The sequence below is a fragment of the Anopheles bellator genome, chromosome 2, assembly GCF_943735745.2.
Source record: "Anopheles bellator chromosome 2, idAnoBellAS_SP24_06.2, whole genome shotgun sequence".
In the NCBI taxonomy this organism is placed as follows: Eukaryota; Metazoa; Arthropoda; class Insecta; order Diptera; family Culicidae; genus Anopheles; species Anopheles bellator.
Window position 1 is genome coordinate 70,973,958 of NC_071286.1, and position 17,204 is coordinate 70,991,161.

General features: G+C 52.0%; 1 protein-coding gene across 1 annotated transcript in view; it reads left to right on the forward strand.

Moving 5' to 3' along the window:
• The first annotated feature begins 1,140 nt into the window (after window positions 1-1,140).
• Window positions 1,141-17,204, forward strand: part of LOC131206917 (rap1 GTPase-activating protein 1) — a 94,744-nt gene continuing 78,680 nt past the window's right edge. Inside the window, exon 1 of the mRNA XM_058199516.1 lies at window positions 1,141-1,370. Coding sequence (XP_058055499.1) covers window positions 1,141-1,370 — 230 coding nt within the window. The remainder of the gene's footprint in view (window positions 1,371-17,204) is intronic.

A 17,204-nucleotide genomic window follows, 5' to 3' on the forward strand; every position in this document is an offset into this window, starting at 1 on the left:
GAGAAGTGTGAAATCGAGTGGCGTGGCTGTGTACGATTGGGGTGGATTTATGGGTTGATGAATGTTTGCCGCCCGGTAGAAAGTGTTGATTTTTGGGACTGGACGCCCCACTCGACCGTTTTTCGCTGTGCCGTGCCGGTGATAAAACTCAATCAAATGGCCAACCGCATTGACGGCAATTTCGGACAAACCGTTTTAGATTAACGGTGAAGTGCAATCAAGATAAGGTGACGCGTGTTGATTATGTTTTCTCATTAGGCTTAGGGTTATCTCATCGCGACTTCATCAACGACCAGGGCGGCGATCCACTTTGCTAGGGTTTTGCCAAAAAAAATAGACAGAGATTCGAAAGCGTGTTAACGTTTGATACCTTTTCTTTCTTGCAGACAAACCGATCGATCAGTTCCGTCGGAGTTCCGGAGCGATCGTGAGTGGACATTTGGGCCGTGCTGTGTGCTCCTTCTAAAATGCGGCCAAAGGATACAGAGTGCAGCCATCAGCAGTTGGATGCGTTCCCAGCGGGCAATGTAGCGTAACGACGTGTCAATAAGCCGGAGGCTAGAAACTACGCAATCGCGATCACTTTCAGCTCGAATCTCGATCGATGGCAGACGCTCGCCAAACATTGGTGGCATTGCACGCCGAGAAGCGCTCTGAAATGAAAGTGCAATAATAATAATTAATGCACGCGTCTCGAGGCCGAGACCTAAAAACGTGAATGCGCGGCCTCAACCGGTGAAACCGAAGCCAAATAGTGTGTTAAAATCGATGATGCTAATGATGATGTTCTGGCCGCCGATCGAAGGTTGTGAGTGAAGAGACAAACATTGAGTCGTAATTATTGCACGCGCAAATCACGAAACGCGTGCGTGCACGCCGAGCAGCAGAGTGTCGTGAGCAGAGCAAAAGTGGAAAAAGCAGATCACCCAAACGTGATCGTACAGTGTTAGTTCGAAGGAAGAAAGTTTGGGTGTTTGTATTTGTGTTGGCCTCTGTGTGTGATGGATTGACGATCGATCGATCCGCGACTGTCCCCCGGAGTGAGCGTGATTTTGATTTGTTCGGTGTTTTTGGCAGTGACCGCTTCGTCTTCTTCGGTTGGGAAAGTGCGCCCCCGAAGAAACCCGACCGACGGTGAAAATGTTGAAAATACAAATGCTGGAACAGATCGTGACCAATGAGAACGTAATCGACGATGATGACCATCGACACGCCGGCGGCGGTGCGGGAGGAGCAGGAGGCGGTCGGGCGGGAGGACAGGGGCCGCCCACCAGCCCCAACGTGCTGAGTCCGATGGTGTCCAAACACTCGTCCTCGGCCGACGACGAGACGCGCAGCTTGAATCGAGGCACGCGCCTATCACCGCAAGGGTAAGAGCATAAAACCAACATAATTTGGAACGTCCCAACGCCGCTCGATAGGTGCAATAACCGAGACCGATCTACGTGCGGTGCGGTAGTTACGGGGAAAAGAAAGTACGTGGGATGCTGTTCGGTCTCGGCGGAACGGCTAAGCGCATAATTATGGGCGCTAGTTATTTTAATCTTTTAAACTAATTTACCACTCAATACGTCAATCAAGTCGCTGACGCTGTGGGCGAGCGAGTGCATTGTTTTTTTTTGGTTTGGTTGGTTTTTTAGGTGAATCCTCGTCAAGTAGGTCCTCACTTGAGTCACCGGTGCCACGTGATTCACCGCGCGCAGATTGATGGATGCTTTTAGAGCATGAATATTTTCCGATGCTTACCGCAACCGGTGGCACCTGCCTTCTTCTTGCGGGCTGGAAAGTGGTTTGACAAGACCGATCCATTAGCGATCAGCGAACCAGCCGGCCGCGCTCTAGACCAAATAAAGGCGACGATTTTACCACACACCATCCGACACGGGAGGGGCTCCCAACCTGTCGAGAAACCTGTTGTCCGGCGAAAGGCTGTATTTGTGCGAGCAGCTGTCAGCTTCCGAATGTTGGCAAATATGCGGCAGCACCGTAGCTGTTGCTGTGAGGCGGCATTAGATCATCAGATTTTTTTCTATATTGGGCGGCCGGGATTCTTGAGCAAGGTTTCCTCCGTGATGGATTGCGCGCCGTGATGTGTGATGTCTGCCGTGTGTGGTCATCGTCGGGCCGTGTGATGCAAACGACTTGAGCAGCAGCCCAAACCCAAGTAAAATAAACAATCGGCATCTCGGGACGGGCCCGGGCGGGATTGAAACAGGAATCCCGCGGCGATGAAATGGGGTTATGTTTATGTTTGCTGCAAACGGCACGCTCAGCAAGTTTCACGGTCTGGGCCACGCCACTTGCCCGCTACCAGATCGCTTCCTTATTGTGGTCTCGGTTCGACCAAAAAAAGAATGTATCCAACCGGGGTTCAGGGCAGCAACAACGCGCCGCGGACATGTGTCAAGAGGGTTTTAACGTGAGCGCTGACGAGCAGCTGATGTTGGCGGACGTTTTTCGGTTGCGCGGATAACGAAAATCAATTTCACTAACCCCCGGCGTTATCACGATGTCGATCAACACCAAGGTACAAGGTGCTCCGCGTTTAATCAGGACCCGTTCCTATGCTTCGGTTAGCGTTGGAATTTAATTTTAAACTCGCGCCAGTCCGTCGTCCGATTGGCTGGAGCAATCTGCGGAAAAAAGAACTCACACATCACACATTGTTTATCGTTTACTATTTTTGCCGCCACCGGAACGGCCACAGAACGGCCCAACACGCAGACATAACAACAGCTCATGTTTTGCTTTCCACCCCGAGCGATTTGGGTTGGGTAACGCAGAAATTCGGCTCGCAATACGCATGTTTCCGTGTGGCCGTGCGGAAGGAAAGAATTCGACCTGCCCTGACCTTTGGGGGTGGGATCGAAAAAAAGCCGGATGGTGGGCTGCTGTGGCGGAGTTACAGACCCTTACCCGGAATGATGCTAATGCCGTAAGCGAGCCGGACTTTCTGCCAGCCCTGGCGAAGGGCCCAACTGTTTATCATACTTTTTTCCGATTACTGTTCGTTTTTTTTGCTTCTGTCAGATTAATTTATCGTCACCAGCGAGTCCCTCTAAACAACCGAGACCGAAACAGTCTGATAGGCAAAGTTTTGGAGTTTGACCCACGTCAAAAACCGGGAGGCACGGGAAAGCCGGCGAGGCGAGGTAATTCATCAAAGTTATGGCCGACCGATCCGATTGACGTCATCAGGTTTGCCCGAGGCAGAAGGGAATCAGAGCACAAGAACAAACTACTGGTTTAGCATAGTTTCGGCGGTGGACCTCAAGACCTCTCGGCTCCAGTGTGGCTCCCAATATTTATTTACGTATCGATAACCACCCGCTAAGCGTTGTCGTTTTTCATGTCGCGTAAACAACTCCCGTCCCACGGTGGTCCACGGTGGCCAATTTAGACCGTTTCCAGGGCGAGCCAGGCCGAGATAAATTATTTATGTTTCCAGATAAGAAAAATACGACCCCAAAAACGCACTCGGTGCAGCAAAGTGCACACATTGTGGTTCGCCTTCTGTTCTTGTTTACTCGGCCAGCTCGGAAACGATATCGTGATGTGCGGTTTCCCAGCGTACCAACACGAACCCGAAGGTCTGCCATCGGGTAATAATCGGGCAACATTGTCCCCGAAGAAGTGCATCCGAAACCCATACGCAACTTTGCTGCGACGTGATGGTGCACTGGCGGGTAAACCAAATATTTACTTCCTTAACCGCATTCCCATGCGTTGCTCATAAAAAAACATCTTCAACTGGCAAAAGGGACCAAAATGGCGTTTAATTTTATGCAAACTATTTTCTTGCCAAAGCTTAACATAGGAACGATCCAAAAGTTATCAATCTCCAAACGAAACTACCTCGAAACACAGGCACATTTATTTGTAAGGAGTCAATTCAAACTTTCTGCCGATCGAAACGGGAGTTTTCCGGGAATCCCAAATGAATATTAGATAACAACAAACATATGATGGGATCGAAGGGCAGATCTTGCAGGCTGTAACCGAGACGTTGGTTGGCCAGCGCTACGGTGAACGAGAAAAGAGCTTCCGAAAGAGTGATTTACTACCGTGTCCCTCTCTTCGGATTGACTTACGTGTGTGGGGGTCAAGTTGGGTTTCGAATGTAAATGGGCCGCGGCTGTTTTGTTCAAACAGAGCATAACCATGCCCTGTGTTTGTTCTGAGTGGCTCCCACAGTCCTCGGTGCCAGAAGAAATCCCCTCGGCTCCACGCTTCTAATGGGTGCTCAATTTTAGGGAAAAGTCTCAGGGGGCCCACCGCTGCCGGATTTTCCTTCCGGCCGGTCGGTCACGATCTGAAGTGGGGATCTTGAAATAACAAACCAAGTGGTGCACAGTGCCGCGCCCTTCTACGCCGCACACAAATCGGATGCATATTCGGGAAGTTTAGGAGCGGCCCGACCGGACTAATCGATTGCATTGGTGTGGCGTCAACGCGTCGGCGTACTCGGCGCGGACTCGTATTTATTTATATTTCTCCAGCCATTTTATCGGCCCATCGATTTCCCGTTCCAAGGCGCGCTTGTCCCGGATTGATCGACAAAATTGGCCGACCCGGTTTGGGGTGTTTTCTTTTCTTGGAAATTTTTTTGACTGAACAAGTCAACATTTTCGACGAAGAAACGGCTGCAGCTCGCTCGGGACCGTAAGAGTTAGAAGCCGAAAGATGAGCCGCGCGGTGCGTACGGCGTAAGGCAGTTGTTTGTTTTCATTTATACCTATAATAACAGTAACACCGAGACCGAGCGCTGTCGTAACGGCAGAAGCGCAGCTGAAAATGGGCGGAAAACTGGCGGCTGAATCCCTAATGCGGCGGTTGGCGTCATTGCCGGCGGCGATGGAGAGTGTGTGGGGTTTTCACAATTTTTGACAATGCTCCATCGTTTGTCGCCCATTATGAGCTGGGCTAGGCTGGGCCCCCGGTATTTGTGTCTTACTCTTGTGGAACTTGGAATGTGTTTGTGGTGGGGAATCGATGAGCGTTTGTGGCCGCGACAATGACTTGAAGCAATAGGCAATGGTTAGCAATTAGTTCACACATTTACCCGCCGAGCGAAATCAGGTCAATAATTAGACGTTGGGGCCGAGTCGCAAGCGCAAGAACGACGCGACCGATGTCAGTTTCGATCAATCATTTCTCAGGGTTTCGCTGGCAAGCGTTTTGCATTATTGCCAACAGCGGGCATTTGAAAGGACGCCAAACGAGAGAGAGAGAGAGCGAGGGGCAATAACGTTTACAACCGGGCGCAGCATAATGGAACCTTCCCATGGAGACCCACGAAAGTGGACAAATCATAAACGGTACCGTTTAATATATATGCGATAGCCGAGAGCCCGACAGCCTCCGAGGGGAGGCCCGAATCTGGTTCACATGACCACGGCAAAGGCATTGTTCCGCAATTCAATCCACTCTGCAGCTGCTTTCGGTTATCCAATGGCTATGCTGCGCTAGCCGGGGTCAGTTTTGCGAAAAATTACGAAAATCCTCCAAACGTGGTGTGGTAGAAATATGGCGCTGGGATCCAACATAAATCAGCCAGCCGGGGCCACTCCTAAACGCATAAAAAATTCTTTTAACGCAGCTTAGAAGAAAGGAAGATTTTGGGGCCCACGCAACGCAATGCGGGGGTTTTTAAAATTGCTGGATGGCTGTGCTCGTAAAGTCGCGTAAGCTTTCGCCGAAGTTTTTCACTAAAATCCGGTCACCGCCACCGTCGTTCGGTCGGTGGCCATTAAAGGTGAAAAGGTGGCCGTAATGATGATGATGAGGTGAAATTTCGCTCGTCTCATTTCCCTGGCATCGATGTGTTCCCCGTTTATCGCTCGTTCTACTTTCGGGCCGCCCGTGAGACACACCGCGGACCGATTTCTGACATCGACGGGGGGGCTAACTGATTAAGACATCTTCGAACTTTACGCAACCTCACACCTAGCGCGATCTTATCTCGCGTTTTGGGTGTACGGGCCTTCGCGGAGAGCCCCTGTCGTAAACTGCGTGGCCAACCTCGGTATCGGTGCGCAGTCCCTCAAAAAGCGACCCTTACGCAATTAGTCAAAATCTTCTAGAGGCCCCCTTAAAAGGGTTCGAGATCATTATCGGTAATTGATTGAAATACTTCTGCGCCTTACTTACGGAAGTGTCGCAACGAACACTTAACCTCCGTTTCGGGACGACGAGCCGTATCAGGCCGACCTTAAATGGGAACTTGCTTCACCGAGGAATCGAACCGAACCTTAGCTGGCCACCTAAACTGGTGCGTGTCGGTCAGATCAGCGTGAAAAACAAACAAAAACTTCCCAAACGCAAATTCACAGACCACCGGTCGGAGCTTTCCAACCGGAGATTTTCTCCCGTGTTTGTCTACGGGAACGCGAACGATATCGGCTCCAGTTCGATTGATCGATAAACGGACTCTCGACGATCATTCGATCCGGATGTCCAGATCGATAGATTTCCCGATCCGACGCACTTTGCGGAACGGAACCCTGCGCGCCCGGTGATTCGATCCGGACCCGGAATATGGTCCAGCGGCATTTTAATAAAAACAGAAAGTGGCCAAACCGTTCGATAAAGCGCTAACGCGTGTAACCCCAATTAGGTGTCTGTTTGGGCTTCGATGCTCTCCCCGCCGAGTTGGACCCCAAATTGTTCGATGATTGATTTTGCTTTCGACCAGGGTCAGCATAAAAAAATGGCCCTTTTTCGTCGACAGCGAGCAAATTAGTTTGTTGCTTTTCTATAAATGAATTTTTATGACGGAGCTGCCGATCGGTGGTCGTCGGGGGTTGTAGTGAAAAGTTTTAGGGCCGCGATGCCCCCGAGAGTGGCCGATCCTGATTTGTGTGATGGTTTTTGAGAGTTCGCGCCCGAAACGTCTTCCACGAGAGCCCCGGACGGTTCACGTTTTGCGATCGATTAGTCACGATCTCTGCGGCCCGTTTGGATGGAAAACCCTAGCGCCAATAATGGACCGTGGAACAGATTAGTCGGTCGGTCGGCTGCGGTGGTGGGAACGGTTTAGGCGCCTTACGTCGATCCCGCTGGGTTTTTCTTGAAGAAAGTGCTTCACTTTCTTCGTGCGCTCCGGGGACGTCGTGGGGTGCTGCGCTCCACGCATTTAGTTTAATTGTAGTCTTTTCCGATCGCCACGAGATGTCGTGATGTGGCCCTCCGGCAATCGCCGAGCACAGAGACTCTTTGAGGTCTATTTCGTCATCGGCGACGTAGTTCAAAAGAGATCATAATCGAAAGAAGGGACCCCTACGGTGCGGTTCCAGTAATGGCCTAGGCGGAAGAAACAGAAAGTTCCGCGAGAGGTTTAGCACTTTGTTCGGCCGAACGGAAGCAGATTCGGTGCCACTTCCGTCGGTAAGGAGGGTGCTACTGGTTCAGAAGCCTCCATTATGATCGGTGGCTCCCACGATCGTTGGAGTAGAAAGTGAAAATCGGTCGCCACGATGAACCAGCCGTTGGGAGACCCCGTCGGTGTGGGATAATTAGAATCCCAGATATGAGATCATTAAGCTCCGGATAATCTCCCATCTTAAGGCGGCGTGTAATGAGATCATTATGTTCCGAATAATCCGAAGATAATCAAGGTCACGGCGATATTGCTCGAGCGCGCGACACTATTGACTGATGCCGGTGTTCGAAGAGCAACGACGATCCTATGAAATCGTCGCGTCCAGGACACTGCGCCCTAATCAACGCCCAGCACTTCGCCATTAGAAGATAACGAACCGACCAACGGCCACACTACGTCCAGACGCTCCCTTGAGGATCAGGCACGTGCTTCGGTTTCCCGTTACCGACAACGATTGCACCCTCTCGGCCCGTGGCCCGAGGAGTTCAAGTTCATGGAACCGATGACCGAAGCGAGCGCCGCGCCCAAGGGTTTCTTTAATTGCCAAGACTTTCGCGTTCATCACGCACCATCGAGTTCCGCCGAGACCGTTCGTTCCGCCGTTCTCCAAAGAGTTATTAACGACATCCGTAGCTCCGAGGAATCGGGCCGCACCAGGACCGATGAACCGAATCGCGTTTTGACGAAAACGTTGACCACCGGCCGATGATGAAATGACGGAAATTGTTTGCCAATTTCCAACATGGCACCAGTCCTCGGTCGGTTCCACTTCACTAGCGTTATTAAAACGCGCGCGCCCTCCAGACGCGCCTCCTGAAGAGACATACTTTCTTATGAACTTCCCGCTTCCCGAGCCACCATCTGGGAGATGGCCGTTTAATGGCCGTAGTCGTCGTCGTATTATTTGTCGTAAATTCTCATTATCCAGCTCCGCGTTTTTTTACGGTTGCGCTGAACCCTTGCAGCTGTGCGCCGAGCAGTTCCTCCCGAGGGCGGGCTGGCTGCGTCTTTCGGTTGATGTAAAGGAAACATCGTCGCCTTGAAACAATGAACCAATTTGTGGGGAACTGAATGAGCAAAAAGCGTACCGCACGGCACGAACCCTTAAGGACCTTCGACCTTTAACGAGGATCGGGCGCCGGGCGAGCGGAAACACTTTGGTTCGTGTTCGCACCTTCACGTTTCTGGAGCAATATGGTACACCGGGGGCCGGGTTCTTACCAGCCGACGATTGATGAGCCGTGCAATGTTGGGGTCACGGTGCAAGATTTTTTGCTCATTTCGATCATAAAAAGAAGGAACGACTCAACTCCAACGAATTGAGACAAACGACACCTGGTGCCGGTTATTTTTTAACCCCAGTAGTATCCCCGTCACATTTTACCGCGAACGTCTTTGGCAGCTTTGCAAATGTGGGCATTCGATTGGGCGGGCGAACTCGAATCGGTTATTCAATTATGCTGTTGCGCTTTCTAATGCCGCTAATGGCCTCGGCCGCCATGTGTGTATGCTCTGGAACGTTACAGTTCTCCGTCCATTAGCCCGGGCCGGCCGTGACCGCACAATGATGATGCGCCGAGTGCAAGTCCGAGAGCGTGTCACATTGTCAACACAGGCGGTCGGTTGTGTCACTGCGTGCACTGCAGCGTCCGTGCAGCGCAACCACAGCCGCGAAGCTCATTTTTCACGCCACGCTGAACGCGCAATGGGCGGATGCGCGGATAATTTTCGCTTGTTCCTTTTTTACCGTGTCGTGCCATTCTGTGTCATGCTTCCGATGGCCGCCGGCAACAAATGGACAAATGCGTGTAATTGGACTCTCTACGCGGTGGCAGATGAGCGCGCTCTGGCGCTGGTTCCGGTGGCCAGCCGAAATCGGAAACAGAAACCGAAGGCCACAGAAGAGACCACATGCGGTGTGAGCGTGAATCGACGCACGTGGATGACGGCCGGAGTTGGACCGTTTAACCGTCCGCCGAACAACGTTGTCAGTCAACCAGCCCGGCCATCAGCCTGGCACCCCCCGAGGGGCCTAGCTTATGCTGGGAACCTCGGAACCCCGCGGAGGGCCTGCGGTGAGATGTTTGGTCGCCGCGATTCCGACGCGGGGTAGAAAATGAAGGTCCGATTTGCATGCGATTTTCCTTCCCGCCCGCCAGGTGCAGTAAAAAGCGCATCCAGGCCAGCGCGGCGGGAACTTTCTTCCCCTTGATTGGCGCTCAGGTGGGTCGCCGCCGTGGAAAAGCGCAGCCGGGGGGGAGGTTGTAGTGGAAAATGAAATTTGATGTCGGCTGATTTGCATTGGCCGAGTGACTCGTGGGGCGCTTTATGGCGCTGCGCTGAATACGAATGTTTCTACTTGATTGGCGGTCCGGCGGTACAAAATAGTAGTTTGTTGGAAGGGCTCACCATCAATCTGACATATTTTGCGCCAGCGAAAGTTCTTGGGAACACGCTTCCGACGGTAAAGTTTCCACCTGCGTTAAATATTACATCAATGGCCATAATGGCTGGAACGCTTTTTATTTACTAAATGTTGTTTGCGGCCATTTCGCCGAAACGAACCTGAGTTCGCCTTGTTTTAGAACCTCAAACTCGCGTACACTTCATCAGTACGCACGGTTCTAGGAAATGAATTAAATTTCTCTCCGAAACTCTGTTATCGTTCGTCCTCGGATGGCCACTCGGCGCCGCCCCAACACAGTTGCTGATTCGAAAACTTTTCCGCCACGATCCGGATCTCGGGCACGTTCCTCCATCTGTCTTCGTTTAAATTAACTCCACGCTGATGGTCTTTCTCTCTCGCTCGCGCCGCTACTAAGATGGAGATAAAACTTCTTCCTTTTTCTGGGTCAAAGGTGGCTCAAAAATATGAACTTTGCGTGCCGGGGGTTCAGCGTGGTCCGGGGCTGTAATAACTCAACGGCATCGGCAGGATTAGTGAAACGGGAACCGTAGCGTAGCTCGGCCTTTGCAGGTAAGCCCGATCGGTTTCTGATGAAAGTTAATCAAAATTTGCAGACTTTTTTTTCGTCCGGAACTGCCCGGAAAACTGTAACTCAATGCAAAAACTAAGCGTGAAATAAATCGTGAGGCTTTGGGCCAACGTTGAAAAACTGTCCCGACCTGTGGATGCGTTGTCTGTGTCATCATAACGGGCCGTGTCTCGTCATTCAAACCATTACCGTGAGTTCCAGGTCAAATTGGCTATTGACGCTCCAGCCGACAGCGAGTTGGAAGAGGGTTCGTCCCGTCCTTGCTCTGCCGCAACATATATCGTGGCTCACATTATCCGGGGGCAGCCCGTAAAATGGAACGCGCTGTGGTCGCTTCGTTCCGCATCTTCGGTCCGGGTCCGGAAGTTTTTAGCCCAATTTGCTGCCTGCCTGTGTCATGTCTGTTGGCCGAGCGACACAATTGGATGTCATCATTGCCACGCGCTCCGGAGCGCGCATGATCCCCTCGGTCCTCTCAAGGACAGTGATCATGGCCCATCGTGGCTATCTATTTATTGCTTAAAGAATTGAAAAATTGATCAATTTATTGCCCAAAAAAACGTTTTTCGTTTCGGAGCAGGATTCGGTAAACTTATGTTGAAAGCTATCGAGAGCGCATGAATTCAGGAAAAGGATACAAAAAAGAAGACGTAAACTCACGCGACAGGACACCGGAAGCGCACAATTTCATGGCTGTTGTCTCCAATGTTGCGACCCCCTTTCGGGTTGACATGACACCGACCGGTTATAGCGAAGCGCGTGCCACGCGCGTTACGTGTCCGTGTCCGTGTCCGTGTCCTTGTAGTCGATTTGGTGCGCCAATCCAGAACGTTCCGAGCGTTGCAGGGCCCACAGCACTGTGATTGATTACGGAATTCGTTAAAGCTGAATCAATCTCAATTGTTTTTGTGATTCCTCTTTTTCCACCGATGTTTTCCCCGACCTCGGCACACCTATGCTATGCGCGTGTGCACACCTCGTCCTGCGGACCGGAGCGTTCCACCGGAGTTCCGCATAGCACGGCTCGCCTACCGACGACGACGTTTGAGTGATATGACGAATTTGATTTTAATATTACACAATGTCCGGGTGTGCTCGCCGTGCCCCGGACCGCTTTCACCCCTTGCCTTCCTTCCTGCCGGCGACGCTGCAGCCCGGTGCATTCTACCCCGTTCGTCATCCCCTTTCGTGACGGGGATGACGAGGATGCGTCGCCGCCGTCGAGGCTCTCGGATCGACAAATCGAAGGCACACGCCCGTCGGTTTGTATGCGTTTTTTATGTGAGTGCGCCTTTCGCCCGGCCCGGACCAAGGGGTTGGTTGATGTGGTGTATAGTTTCATATGCAAATGAATATCCATTGTCTGCGGCCGGCTTGCTGATGAGCCTTGCGCCACGAGCGCCACTCAGCCCGGTGGACTCTGGCTGGCTGGCTGGCTGGCTGGCGTGACGGTTTTATGTCGTTCATTATTTCATTAAGAGGCCGCGCATAATTTAATGTACAAAATATCACACCGCAAGCCGCGCCTGGCGATGTTCTGTGTCACTCGATGTCGTGCCGAATGGATGTGTCAATAGCACAGCACAAGAACCGCATTATCAACGGTCGGCCACGGGCCGTGCCACATCGGAGCACGCGTTACGATGAGCACTTGGAAAGTCCTCCCGAGTCCTGCAGCAACCACCACATGACGATTAGATTTACATGACGGACCCAGGCCGGTGTGCTAATTTTCGCCAACACCGAATTATAAATGATCCGCGCGGAAGCCACCGAAAAATGTGTATCTCTTTGATCCGTTGATTATTTTGCGTACAAACTTTCGCCTTCCGCTCGTCGATCATTAATCTCTCTAACCCCCACGGCGGGAACCGTGTTATCGACTAACTTGCCCTGCTCTGCGCCGAATGGTGGGGATAATTGAAATTGAATTGCTCGCTCCGAAATCGCTCGCCATCATTAATCATGTCGCAGGCGGGCTGCGAATTTGTAATTTCGCGAATGGCAGTTGTAACGCATCGCCCGGAGCGCCCGGATTCAAATGATGCTGCGCTGCGCTAGGCTGATAATTAATCAACAGGGAAATTTAACCATTATCGGTTCGGTTCGGTGAAAATCAGCGGCATGTCTTAAAGCATCAATCTCGGGTTCGTCCTAGTTTTCGATGTGCCGGGTGTCCTAGTGGCCTCGCAGTTCACTAAAGGGGTCGGTGGTCCCTGATTTGGTGGATCCACGATCCGGAATCACTCATAATTGAGTTGGGCCGGGATTATGGGATCATCCGGTGGGCATCGGACATCGGAGGGCCCAGCCAGCCGGCGAGTGCGTGATAGGGAAGCACGGCAAGCAGAACCTATCCGAGCATTCAAATCAATTTCCAATTCCCATTCTGCGCCACGGAAGCAAGGGTCATCCACGAGCTGCAACCACGAGCGGCATCATCATCATCGTCGTCGTCGTCGAGATGCAGCCGTACAAGTGTAGATCATTTAGAGACCCCGACAGACACACGGGATTGCCATTCCAATTACATTTGCTTCTCCGATTTCGCCGAAGCTGAGCGCATGAGCGCGAGGCCGCCGCCGTCGTACGGATTCCGTTGCGGATTATTTAAAATATGGAACAAAAATTAAATGATTCCTAGCAAACGGCCCTCCTCGGGCGGCGACCCCGGCTAGAGGTGCATATCTGGGTCACCGCTTGCCGCTATGCTCGATTAATGCGCCGGCCAGCCGGTGGCACCGTCGTGTCGTTGCCAGATCTGTCTGCCAGGCTTTGATTTGATTAGATTTGTCGTGCAGAAGGCACATCATCAATCAGTGCTCCCCCGGCGAGGGACCGGATTCCCGGAGCCGGACACTGTCAGGTGTCCACCTCGGGCTCGGGCCGTTACATCACTCGTTAGCTGCCGACCCTCGGCACACTTCTTCCGGTCCAGAGTGCGATGCCGCCCTTGGGAGGGTGGATAAAAGTGTTGATGGCTGATTGAATTGCAGAACTGTTGATTTTAGTATAGTGCAGGGCCTGGGCCGACCGGCCGGGTTAATCCGATTGTAAGACGTATAAAATAGTAATTGCAACGGCCCAACCCAGGCCTTGGCGAGTGCGAAAAACTGGAGGCTAGTTTTATAATTCAGCACTCCTCTGTGAGGTTCTTTTCCTGGGTTCTCGACCTATGGGTTGATTTGTTTCTGATTAACTCGCACCGAAAGTGGCACGTCCGTGCGTCGCACGAGACACTTATCGCATCGACCCAACGACACGGACCTTACGGAAGCCACGGGGCACGGAACTCGCACCCGAAAGCGATATTTCCGGTAGGTTTCCTTACCGACTGCTTTCACACTCCACCAAACACACGCGCCCTTTTCGGGCAAGGCCATAATCTGCAGGGCCTTGGGCATTTTTTCGCGTTGTTAGTTTGCTTTTCGCCTTCCTTGGCGCGTTCCGAGCGTTGGGTGGGTTTTGCGATACGCTCGCGAAAGTCGTAGTCGTTTTTGCGCAGCGATTACGAAGTTTGCCCGCGCCACAGGCAATTAGGTGGATGGCGGGATGCATTAGGAATTCAGCACAAACGCGGCGGCCCGGCATTTACGCCCGGAGCCAAGCGTTGAACTGGGGCTGGCTTCATTAATCGGTGCGCAAAATAGCACGTGGAAATTATGGACCATTAAACGATGGTTAAATGCTAAGCTTCCCGTGCCGGGGCCCCCCGGGCCGATCGATGCAGCATCGCTCGGTGCTCGGATTTCCACCGAATGCAAATCTCCCGCCGCCGATCCGCATGCTGTTTTATGTCGGTCGTTGAAAATTAACGCCTCCACACCGATTTTCCGAGCCACCATTCCGTATTGCTGGCCATCTGGGTCAGACCGATGGGGAGGGCCAAAGGGGCGTCCATTGATTTGGGAAAAGGGGCCACACTTTCGGGCGAAATTATGGCATCCCCGATCGATCGCACGATGCTGCATCGGAGTCAGGAATTTTTAATTAGTCAAACATGGCGCTCGGAGGTCAAACTAACGCGCGCCCCCTGGAAGGATGGGTGTGAATTCGAGCTTAAGGTCTCCGCTTGGATTTCACAAGAAGTTATTGAACGAGGCGTCCAATAAAACGTTAAATCGAGCTTGACCACCGCTAAGGAGCGGCCAACAAAGACACAATAGACCGTCAGACAGAGGGAGAGAGAGAGAGAGCGAATTGCACAACGTTAGCGTTAGTAATTTGTTGGCGGCGGACGCGGATTGTAACTGACGGAGCGGCTGATTGCAATTCATTCGCTGCACTTATTGCACGTCGACCGTCGTGTTGAGGCAGAATTTTAATCAACCGTGGTTTCGCTCTCCGTGCCTTGTCTCGCGGTACGGAACAACACATTCCGACACATTCCGGCCCACCCGGACACTGGATTCTTGGCCGGGCCCGGAAGGCAACGCGTTGCCACGTTATTGTTCTGCGGTGCCGGAGCTTTATTGGGGCCCCATAAAGTGGTCCTCCAATGGCATTGGAAAGTAGCAGATTAGCGGAGTGCTTGGGGTTTCCTTTGGTCCACCTTACCGAGCACACGTGTGCGTCCATGCCGCCAGTTACTAGTTCTGTCTGAGATACGGAATGAACAACATCATTCGTATGAAAACAAAAATAATCCGTACCCTTTGGACCTTCCCGGTACCGGTTGCTATCTGTTTCGTTGGCTACAACCCTTGGGGTTGCGTTCGCGGAATCTCGGAATTGCTCACAAATTCTGGCCCTCCTCGTGCGTACCATTTTCGTTTTCTAATCCAAAGTTCCGGGGAAAACGGTATTAGCGACCGTTGTTTTCCCCATTTTTCAAACATCGCAGCACGTGGCAAACAAACAGCGGCACCCACATTTTTCTCACGGTAATCGGTCGACTCCCGGAATTCATTGAAATATTCATTCGTAAACACTTCATCCGTTACCGGCATCGCCGCTTAACCTTCAGCATAATTGCGTAAGGTCACGCCGGTACAGCGGCGGCGGATTATCGAATCAAAGTGGCCAAGAAGTGGCACGAAATGTAGGCGCATCCCGCGCCGGACGTCTGATGACAGTCTCGCCACCATCAACGGTGTTGACAATTGCACATTAAAAATTCACCAAATCAACGCGCCGATTCGTTCGCCACCGTTTACCCACCATGAATACATAATTGTTCCCTTCGTTTCGGAAAGTCAGAACACTCACTTACCGGGCGAGGATTGTTTTTTTTTCGGGCAACAACGGCAACAACATGTCCTTGGGCCGGGCCCATCTTCCGTCTGAATTCGAGCAATATTGACGAACGTGGCGAACGTTCCATTGTTCAAAGCAAAGCGCAAAAAAAAAACTCTGGCAAACAGTTACAAAGTCGATGCAAAATAATCCTTACAATTGATTGTCACTCGATGATAGAGCAGTTTGGTGTGTCCCTCCGGGGTGGGTTTTGCCGGTGCCCTTGCCGTGCTGCTAATATTTTGCACCCTCGGCCACGCTCGATGCCGGTTATCCTTGTCTCCGTCGTCGTTATCCTTCCGATTATTGATCGATCACCCCGGGGCGCTATGATCGATAATTATCTTCCTTGTGTCGCGGCCATCGGGAACAGATTGCAGTCGCTCCGAAAGTGCAGTCCATAGTGCGTGAGGGTAATAAAATTCCGGACAGTGCGCGTCTATTTGGCATATGCAAAAAGCGTAAGCGAAGCACGCCCTCCGAAGAGGGGTAATGTGCGTCATAAAACAAGCAAAACCTGCACCGTTACGTTCGATGCCAGGGGGGCCCCCTTCGACGAAAAAACTAGGGCCTCGGAAAAAACTAGATAAATCAATTATCGGCTCGCTCCGATCGGGAGCGAACGATGGGACATCCTCTTTGGGATGATGGTCCCTTTTTGCATCCAACTGGGCTCGCCGGTATCTGGAGCATCGCTACGGGGTTGAGTGCTCGCCCTAATTAATGGCCCTTACCGGAGGTCGATTTGTCGAATCGAATCTACCGCATCCAGCCAGCCAAGCCCGGTGATTTGCAATCAGATAAAGGAGGTTTTCGGTGCTACACTGGTGGTCGTGTCAGCAAACAGGCAGCAATTTTCTCCATGCGTTCCATACTGTCAATGAAAACTCTCAAAACCGCACGGCTCTGGCGCTAACGTAATGGATAAAGAAAATGGCATCCGCGGCGTGTGGACCCCATCAAAGGACCACATCGGGGAGCGGGCAGAATGCGGATGGTTAAGGATGCTTCGGAAAAAGGAGCTACTAAAAGGTTAATATTCACATCAAAGTGCAAGCTTACGGTTTCGCGCGCGCGCGCGCGTGGCCAGTGTTGAGGTGTTCGCATCAAGCCCGCGGCTCGTAATTGAATTAAACAGCCACCGCATCGACGCGCCGCCCCACCGAAGGACCGACAAAAGGGCTCCGGTGGTGGGTCCGGGGCGCGTTTTCATAACACCCCCTTTGGGCGGCGCTCGAATGATGAAATATTCATGTACGAAAGCAAAAGAAAAAAACGTGTAAAACCGAACATCGCCAAAAAGGCGGTTAGGGAGCGGCCCGGTAGGTGCGAAAGGTGAAGAAATGTTAAGCAATTACGTTAGACAAGATAACACCGGAGCGGTATTTCGGGGGGCCGGCCGAGCGGCTGACAAAGAAGGGCTTCACAGTACGAGTCACGTGTGCCGGGCTAAGGAGCTTCTTTAAGCAAGGACCGGCCGAGACGGAGGTAGAACCCTGTGAGGCTGACCTTTAAAAGCTACGTGTTGTGATTGGCCACGCGTCATCGTTCCAGTTCGACCGGCGCGAACTAGTGCGGAACGTTTGGCTCAC